The sequence below is a fragment of the Notolepis coatsorum genome (assembly GCF_963971535.1).
Source record: "Notolepis coatsorum genome assembly, chromosome: 4".
Taxonomy (NCBI): domain Eukaryota; kingdom Metazoa; phylum Chordata; class Actinopteri; order Aulopiformes; family Paralepididae; genus Notolepis; species Notolepis coatsorum.
In genome coordinates, this window is record NC_140168.1 from 53,903,365 (window position 1) to 53,913,364 (window position 10,000).

A 10,000-nucleotide genomic window follows, 5' to 3' on the forward strand; every position below is an offset into this window, starting at 1 on the left:
TGCCCCCCACTGGCCGGTTGTAGGGAGGATAGAAGCCTTGCATCACATGTCCCCTCCGATACATGTGGAGGCAGCCTGTCACATCTTTTCACCTGCCAGCACGGACTCTCATTTGGCGAGGAGTAACGTAGGAGGCTCACACTGCCCCCGCCATTTTCCTGACTTTGCTGTGCAGGCGCCTCAACCGACCTGTAAGAGTCGCTGTTCACAACGACCAGACTACCACCCTTTGACTTCCCACCCGCTAACTCTGCCAATTGAGTTAGTATGACGGCCGGCCCAAGCCGGAGGCAACGCCGACAGCCGGATTCGAACCTGGTGTCTCTTGCGTTGGTGATGAGCGCAATGTCCGCTGCGCCACCCAGCCGCCTCGCCTTTTCATTCATTTCTGACTTAAAAGATTTTTTGTGAAAATATGTGTGAATATGGTCACTCTTGTCATGTCATCTTGGAGGCAAACATTGCACATCTTTGGGCAGAGGCTCCAGAGACAGGTTGCTGGACGTCATATGGTGTACAGTAACCCATGAGACTTCGGCTGAACCCAGATTCGTCTCAAACAAGGGACTAAACACGTTTCGCCACAATAATTTGGAACGCCCTACCCACAGCCGTAAAGGAATGTGAATCCCTACCCTCCTTCAAAACCACTCTCAAAGAGCACCTACGGGTGGCGGCAATTAGAAACTGGCCCCAGTAAAATGTCAAAATACCCCCACCCACCCAACCCCCTCCAATGTACAGTTTCTTCCCCTTCGGATCTATATTTTTTTATTATCTCTTTTTTCATACACAGTACCGTATATTTTTCTTGTATGTCATAAATGTCTTGATGAATTGGAAATGGAGGACCCTTATGTAAACAAGATGAAATAATTTTTCTGGTCTTCATCCTCTTAGCAGTTGTTTGTATTGAGCTGTACTGTGTTGTACCCATTCTGCAATCTGTTAATAACGTTTTCAATCAATCTATCAATCAATAGGGTTTACAGTAACCCACAAGACTTTCCCCTAAGACTTCCGAAACCAAATTGCATGCGCATATCCCAAAACGTCATCATTGTTTACAAACTGTAAAATGGTGTGTATGATGTCCAACATTATCATATACATCGAAATCTAAATAATTCAGGTATTTTGGGCAGACACAGACAGTCCACTTGTGTTTTTCTTTTCATTTGTAACATTTGATTCAAGGTCAATAAAATAATGAAAATAAAGAAATGTATAAAAAGAAAACATTCTTACCGGTGATGTTGTAAGAATAGTGGAAGCAGTTGCTGTTGAGTTTGCAGGGTTCTGTCTCTCTAGCTGGAGGACACTGTTTGCCCTCTCCAGGTTGGCGGATGGGATACGCCTCTCTCTCCCTGGTGCTGTTGCCACTGCATGGCTGGAGGACAGGCAGAGAACAGGGATAAAAGCAGGATCTACCTTCATATTTCCCAGGCTTAAAGGAACACGCCAACATTTTGGGAAATTAGCTTACCGCTTAGCTAGCTTAGCACAATGAATGGAATGGGACATGGCCGGTTAGCCTTCAGGAGAGGTGTTAGTTGGACAATGCCTAGGGCTAACCGGCCATGTCTGCTTCCATTAATTGTGCTAAGCTAGGCTAATTGAAAAATGTATTGATTGAAAACCTTTATTTATCACCGAGGAGAGATTCAGATGTCCATCACAGCATAACAGCAATTTAAAAACAGTTAATGGAAACAATTAATACATAACATACACTTAATGTGCAGCCAGATAGCTTTCTACTGAACGCAGAGAGAGGAAACTGGTATCCATCTTTTTGTCTCTCTCTGGAGAAGACGATAAGCTAATTTCCCAAAATGTTGGCATGTTCTTTTAATGCAAAAATCAGGTGAGTCATAATGAGTGTGAATATACCAACTTCCCAGCTAAATCTAACATCTTCTTTTGATTCATATTTCCCCACCCCGCATTTGACTTAGTTAGTATATTTATCCACTCTCTTTGGCAGTTCAACTCTCTTTGGCAGCGCTATAGGTGAAGCCAGCCGACTCCCGGGGTGTCAAACCATTTCTATTTGGAGGGCTTTCTTAAAAGGGGCATCTTTCACACATTTCCGCGGTAATTAACTTTCCCTGGAGACGGGTGGCAGGGTGCCCAGGAATCACAAGAAGAGTGACGGCATGACCTCACCCCCTCCTCCACAGCCACACATTCTACCTCTAATGCCTGCGTTTATACTCCAGCCCCGGCTGCAGCGGGCTATTTAAAGCAGTGTGAGCTCGTCTATCTTGCTGAAAGTCTTCCCCCACGCCCACCCATTCCTTCTCACACGCAGGGCCCTCCCGGACAGAGAAATCACACCTACTGTACTGAATGGTATCATTTAAATTGAGAGCGCAATGGGGGGACCTGCTACCCACAGAGACATTCCTCGGCATGGGGAATATGGTTTATAAAAAAGAATTGTATTGTCATTTTTGTGGTCACATTATTTTAAAGGTTTACATTACGGCCCTTCTGGAGAGCTTTGGTCACGGCAGAGAAAATTACTAGCAGATTATTATTCTAGGAAAATGATTTGCTCTGTTCTCCCATGTCCTGTGATACACAGCTAAATCTAATAACCAATTAAATCCAATGCAGGAATTACACAGTGTTTTCACGAGTCTATGCTCGTGTTTCGCCATACATACTGCAGTCTGATTTATGAGGGACCACCGTGATATCGTGGTACGGTACGCCACAAAATCGATTCCCTAAACTGATGAAATAACACATCAATGATACTTTTGCATCACTCAATCCACTGCCATCCCTCAGGCCTGCGTTGCTTGCCCTTCACACTATAAATGACCTCAGGAACCTGAAGGTCGGGTACGTTTCAGTATGGTGTGTGTCATTACCAGCGGGCAGGGGCTCCAGGCGCCCCAGTCAGACAGAACACAGTCCTCGGGGCAGGGCAGCCGGCTGTCTCTGGCCCCCAGGGCCATCTCCTCCGGGTCACACAGATAGTCCTCCACCTGGTCAGATGGCCCGTCGATGGTGTTCTGCATACACCTGGACACACAGGGTTACAGCCATGACTAGCGTCTTTGTTTATTTCTTTGATATCATTTTACCCCCTCCCCCCTTGTTTTGGAACAAGAAAACAAATAGGCAATGACTACAGTAAGCTGTACACTCGGGAACAAGCCAAATCAGACTCATGCTGTATTTATACACCTTTTCAGTGGAATTCCCTTGCTAAGGGGTTTGGGCCCAAGTGTATTTCTTGTCAGCCGTTCTAACACCACAACAGGATCGAAACTTGGGCCCATTTAAAATGTTAATGGTGTCATTAACTAAATGTAAAATGTAAATGTAATCTTGTCAAGTTTGAAAAGGTCTATGCTGTATACTTACAGTGTGTGTGAACTACTGTATACAAATCAAATAAAATTTATTTGTAAGGCCCGACAACACACGTTAATGTCCCCATGGGCCGGACATGTCTTCTTTAAACAAGTCAAGAAGAAATATCACAATAAATCAAGAACAAAACAAAAACAGCATGAAGTCCAAAAAAATTTAAATAAATAAATTAATAAATTAATGTAACACTCCCAGACATACTCCACGTGAAGGTAAGGAAAAACTCACTAAAAACCTAGCAATAGGAAAAAAGCACCACAGGCAATGTGGAGGGGAGAAACCTTAGAAGGGCCGTTCAAGGGGGGATCTCCCTTCTGGACCACGTTGGGGGTGCTCCCATTTTTGTGTTTGCATGGGCCGACTGTGACTCTCGTGGCAAAAAAACATCCACGCAAGCATAATATACTTGCTTTATATCAGCACATCTGAGCCATAATAACACTAATCCAGGACGTTGGACCGTCAGACTGAGTTGTTGAGTTGAGTTTATTTTATCTCGAACAATCAACCATATAAAAAACACAATAACATTTATTTTTTAAATGAAATCTTACATTCTTCATTAGATGATAAACAAATGAGTTTGAGAAGGAGCAGAAGGAAGCAAATGCTCATCTAGTCCTGCCCCTTTCTCACAATATCACACATAAAACAAAATCTCTTACAAACCTAAAATAACAAACAAAATAAACATCAATAAATAGAAATATATAAAATAAAATGTTTAGAGCTCGTCGTTTTTGTACTCATCAATGAGAGTTTTCCTATATCTATTTTTTAACAGTACAATGTTCTTGAGATCTACTGTAGAGATCTACTGTGGCAGTGGTATTTCAGCATACGAGGTTATCGCTGACGTGATCTTACCTGACTTTCCTCGTCTGAACTCCCTCCCCGCAGTTCTCCTGCACGTCCACGTTGCTGACCTTCCACACACTCCAGGGCTCAGCCACCCACACGTACTGCCCACAGTCACTGAGGCAGGGCACCACTTCATACACCTGGCAGGAGAACACAATGTCCACTCAGATCTCATACAACATATACTGTACAACCTCGCCTACTCTGATCTCATACAACATACCGTAGATACTATAAATAGGTATGTAAACTCTTAAGAGAAAAACTGAATAAACTGAGTGGATTTACCACCCACTACATCCCTGGATATAGCAACGGACGGTAGCACTTAATTGGATTGGTTCTGTATGATACTGGATTGTATATTTTACATCAAGGCTATTTTCTCTCACCTGAGCCTGTAGAGTGAAATCCGATCAAAAATCCAGCAAGAAGGGAAGGAAGAATAAAAGAAAAAACATCATTCAAGTTATTGTGCGTGCGGTACTTAAGCAGACATCTACATTTAAAGTATCCAGTACAAGGACTTGCATTTATCCCAGACTGTAACCCTCCCGCTTTAATCTTACATGCCTTGAGAATGAGCTTTAAATTAGCTAATGAATAATACATTGAAATATGTCCAACAAAGTACAGTCCCAACATCATTAATGAGAAACACTATGGCGCTCCTTTAATCAAGTATAATTTATTCAACATTACTATACAGCTAGCAGAGGTCCTGTTCTGGTAAGAGCAGAGAACTAACCCCCCCCCCCAACCCTGACACGCACACACACACTCACTTGGTTGACGTGGTCCAGCTTAGGGCACGGCCGCCCGCCGTTGTAGGGCTTCTCCCGCAGCCACTTGGAGCGAACTTTGACCCCGCTGCCACACGACTTGCTGCAGCGAGACCAGTTGGACCACTCGCTGAGCTTACAGTCTGACGGGCAGGGAATGATGCAAGCCTCCTCGATATAGCCTGCAGACAAGCCAAACGCAGCATGGTAATGACGACAACAACAACAACAACAACAACAACAACAACCATCACCACCACAGGTTCCATCATCTCTGACTCCCACACAGTGAGGCCACAGAAAGAGCTCATGAAGAAGTAACATTATGACACTAGAGGTTGCCCAAAGCAGTAACAACGGAAACGGAAAGCTCTTGTGAAAAACAAGCACTATTCAGCCTATGATATTAACAGCATGTTAGAATAGGTCTAGCCAGGTCTAGGCTGCAATCAGGGACATTTACCATGGCCGAGTTTTCTGTGAACAGGAGGAGTCAATATTCAGATAAGACCTATGATCATACACTCTGACCACAGTAGGGCCATGTGCCGGATGTTCCGTTGAAGACTTTTGTTGGTGAAGATTTTGTGGTTATTAGAGTAGAGTTTTTTGGTATGCAATGCCTCGCTCCACATATGTAACGGATGGATTAGCATTTCTTCCACAAAAGAATAAAGATTGAAAGGTCATTGAGGTCTTCAGGGGATAACGTTACACAACCCATTTTAACAAGCCTATCCGATTTTTCATGGGTTTGCAGCACGTTTCGGCCCATCCAAAAAGCACCTGGATTTTATAGTGTTTTTAAACATTTGTTTGGATCATGACTGACTGACGGATCGGAAGTCAAGGGGAGGGCAAAACACTGATGCAAGTGTCCTCTTTTTTGGTATGGACTGAATCTATTTCCTCAACTTGGCCTTACTACAGTTAACGATTCAAGATTTTTTATAAACATATTTGAGGAAATCGTGTTTGCAGTAGAGATCTATCCTAACAACAAAACGATCAAATCCAGGTTGAAAATTGGTTAATGGCCCGTTAAGGCAGAAATATCAGGCAAAAAAGGAACCTCTTGTGAAGATGAGGAGGGAACAGGGACCGAGAGAGACCCTACAATGACTGGATATTGAGGACAAGAATATCTCCATTACTAGATAATGGCCATCAGCGTTAAAGCGTTCTGACAACTATCCCCCCTAGTAAGTAATCAGGCTCACTGAGTGACACGCATGCCCACTCTAATAACAAGCCGCTCTTTAATCATGCGTTTTAAGACCCTGCTCAATGGCTTACGGGAACTTGCAATCATTCATGTTCAACCTCCCAGCCTTCCATTACATCCACTGGTTTAATTCCATGGTCTAACCTGGAGCTAAACTGCCTGTAAATGCCAGGAAAATGTCTTCCACTGTGACGTTAACAGACCGGAACACACGGAGGGACACCGACTCTATTCCTCTCATACGAGAAGGGCACTTAGAGATGCCACACCTGCCGTACGGCACATGTCGACCTGTGAACCCGCCCTCCGGCCATGAATACCATGCTGAGTTATTACAATATTGTGTAGACCAAGTAGCCCTAGCTTGTGTCCCCACAGCCCACCTAGTGTCCTTCAGTCGTGTTGGCCACCATCTTACTATACAGTAGGCCTACACACCGACAGCTAAAACCTTGACCTCCACCTGCACAATCAATCCAACAGCACAGGTTCTTCCCTGACTGTCAAGCTATCCATGAAGTATGAGAAATATGTGAGTCATTGCTATAATGGACAATAACACACACACACACACACACACACACACACACACACACACACACACACACACACACACACACACACACACACACACACACACACACACACACACACACACACACACACACACACACACACACACACACACACACACACACACACACACACACACACATGATTATAATACCCCCCTTGTGCTTTGCACACAAAGCGTGTGTGAAAAAGGGTCAGGACTGTGCTAAATTATCATATTTCCATGAAGCTCCTACATCATAAAGGTGTCACAGTGATCAGCTGCAGTCATGCAATGTGAAGGAGCCAGAAGAGAGCCTCCCGCCGCCACTGTCATTCTCATTCAAAACAAAAACATCCATCCTGCTGGCGTCGGTGGCATCCAGGAAAAATAAAACCACCCCAGGGGGAAAACAAACACTCATCATGTTTGCATCGCTCACAAACACTCATCCTGTTTGCATTGCTCACAAACACTCATCATGTTTGTATCGCTCACAAACACTCATCCTGTTTGCATCGCTCACAAACACTCATCCTGTTTGCATTGCTCACAAACACTCATCATGTTTGTATCGCTCACAAACACTCATCCTGTTTGCATCGCTCACAAACACTTATCCTGTTCGCATTGCTCACAAACTCTCATCCTGTTTGCAGAGCTCACAAACACTCATCCTGTTCGCATCGCTCACAAACACTCATCCTGTTCGCATCGCTCACAAACACTCATCCTGTTTGCAGAGCTCACAAACACTCATCCTGTTTGCAGAGCTCACAAACTCTCATCCTGTTTGCAGAGCTCACAAACACAAACACTCATCCTGTTTGCAGAGCTCACAAACACTCATCCTGTTTGCAGAGCTCACAAACACTCATTCTGTTTGCATTGCTCACAAACACTCATCCTGTTTGCATTGCTCACAAACACTCATCCTGTTTGCATTGCTCACAAACACGCATCCTGTTTGCATTGCTCACAAACACTCATTCTGTTTGCATTGCTCACACACACTCATCCTGTTTGCATTGCTCACAAACACTCATCCTGTTTGCATTGCTCACAAACACTCATTCTGTTTGCATTGCTCACAAACACTCATCCTGTTTGCATTGCTCACAAACACTCATTCTGTTTGCATTGCTCACAAACACTCATTCTGTTTGCATTGCTCACAAACTCTCATCCTGTTTGCATCGCTCACACTGACTCTGGATTCACGCCCTGTACCATACGCCATGCCTCCCTGTGCCTTGATCACCAGCACACAAACAAACTTACCATCACTGATCTCACAACTCTAGCCCGAAGGGAACATTATCAGCTGGGAGAAGAGAGAGAGAGCTGGAATTTATAAAGATATTCACTAGAGGTGGGCATAGATTATTTTTTTTAATCTAGATTAATCTATCTGCAATCCTGGATTTAATCTAAATTAATCTAGATTAAAATGGCTCAAAAAAAAAAAAAAAAACTGCCGAAGGCATTCAAAATATGTGTGTTCTACCCAAATAATGACCAGAAGTAAGTCCTTACTTTTTCTTTCCTCCTTATGTTTCTCAGGCCAGGTGGCCCATTACACCATGAGCCCATCTCCCGTTTCCAAAATGCATTACAGACTGTTTGAAAAAGCTGTTTTGCTATGATAATTGGTAATGAAATATCAAAATAATGTTCAATAAGATGTACTTGTGTTTAATAAGTTGTTTTATTCAGAAGTTAACACAAATAAATAATATTACCAGTACAGTACAGTATCTTGCACACTCTCAGGAGCAAAACAGAAAGAAGCATTTCAAACTTGAACTATGGAGTTGCTCAGTGGCCAATGGCGTCTACTGTGGTTGTACTGGGCAGCTCCCAGGTGTGAATGGAACTGTGTGAATGTGAAGCAGGGCGTTCCTGAAAAAGAGCATCTGTGCTCAGCGAACCTACCCTGGGTAAATAAAGGGTAAAAAAAAAAAACATTTTTTATTTTTATTTTTTTTAAGATTAATGCGTTAATTATATTATCGCGCGATACTAGTATCGCGTTAACGCAGCACGTTAACGCCGTTAACGGCCCAGCTCTAATATTCACACACTGATGTTGAGAGAGTTACTTTGATTTGATACTTGAAAATATCTCTTAATTTTGTAGGGTTGGGCATTGATTTCCAAATAGTCATAAAATTATATAAAATAAAGAAGAAGATTAAAATCAATATTGAATAGTTTATGTGACTATCGTTTTGTCGCTTTGAAAACATATTTTCCCTTGTTTTTGCCAGTACCTACACTGTGTAGTGCATTGAGAGGGGAATTATCTGTTACACCGCTGAATGATATGCTGGGTATAGCTCTCTAGCCAGCCAGGTAGCATAACAGCTGGGAGAGGTTGCTACAAGAACAGACAAGGAAGATAAAGAAAGAGAGACCGGAGATGTTACACTTTGATTCACTAATCACACATTTTAAGCATCAGTGATGTAACTTTCAGAATTAATGCTTTTGTTCCCGGAAATAACGTTTAGGCCGGTCTGACTCCCATATATCTAATGCTAGCTGTTAGCCTGCAACAGTGGCTCGGGGGGTAGAGCAGTCGTCTGGTAATCTAGAAGTTCCTGGTTCGATTCACGCTCCGCCCGGGCAGCATCTCGAAGTGTCCTTGAGCAAGACACTTAATCCCTAACTGCTCCCAGTGAGTAGGTTGGCACCTTGCATGGTTGCCTTCGCCGTTGGTGTGTGAATGTGTGAGTGAATGGGTAAAAATGTGAGGAAGAAATTGTAAAGCGCTTTGGATAAAAGCACTATATAAAAGCAGCCATTTAGCATTCATATGTTAATACTTCCTAGTGACTATCAAATATAAATTTTGTAAGTCTTGCCCATCCCTACATCATGGTGTCCCTTTTAGATTGCTAGCTCACTCCACTCGCTGAAAAAAATTGGATTGTGGGATTTGGTGTTGAATGTATGGACTCCACGCAGACTACAACTACCAAGTAGAATAGCAAGGCACATTGATTCACTTCACATGCAAAGAAAATGTTTTCTCACACACAGGCTATTGCACAGGTGCTACTGCAGTAAATGAATTCGCACAGATGCACGTGCAACATATACTGTATGTCACTGTACAGCCCTTCTTTCAACAGTGAGCAAATAGAGGCTCACTTTCATCTTCCAGAGTACTTTGATGCTATCCAT

At 43.2% G+C, this 10,000-nt stretch overlaps 1 protein-coding gene across 1 annotated transcript in view; it reads right to left on the reverse strand.

Annotated features, from left to right (window-relative positions):
• The window catches only part of thsd7aa (thrombospondin, type I, domain containing 7Aa), a gene marked incomplete at its 5' end in the record, with an annotated part of 247,207 nt that overhangs the window by 34,421 nt on the left and 202,786 nt on the right, over window positions 1–10,000 (reverse strand). The window contains 4 exon segments of the mRNA XM_084311946.1: window positions 1,249–1,390; window positions 2,883–3,036; window positions 4,258–4,391; window positions 5,031–5,215. Of these exon segments, the coding sequence (XP_084168072.1) occupies window positions 1,249–1,390; window positions 2,883–3,036; window positions 4,258–4,391; window positions 5,031–5,215 (615 nt within the window).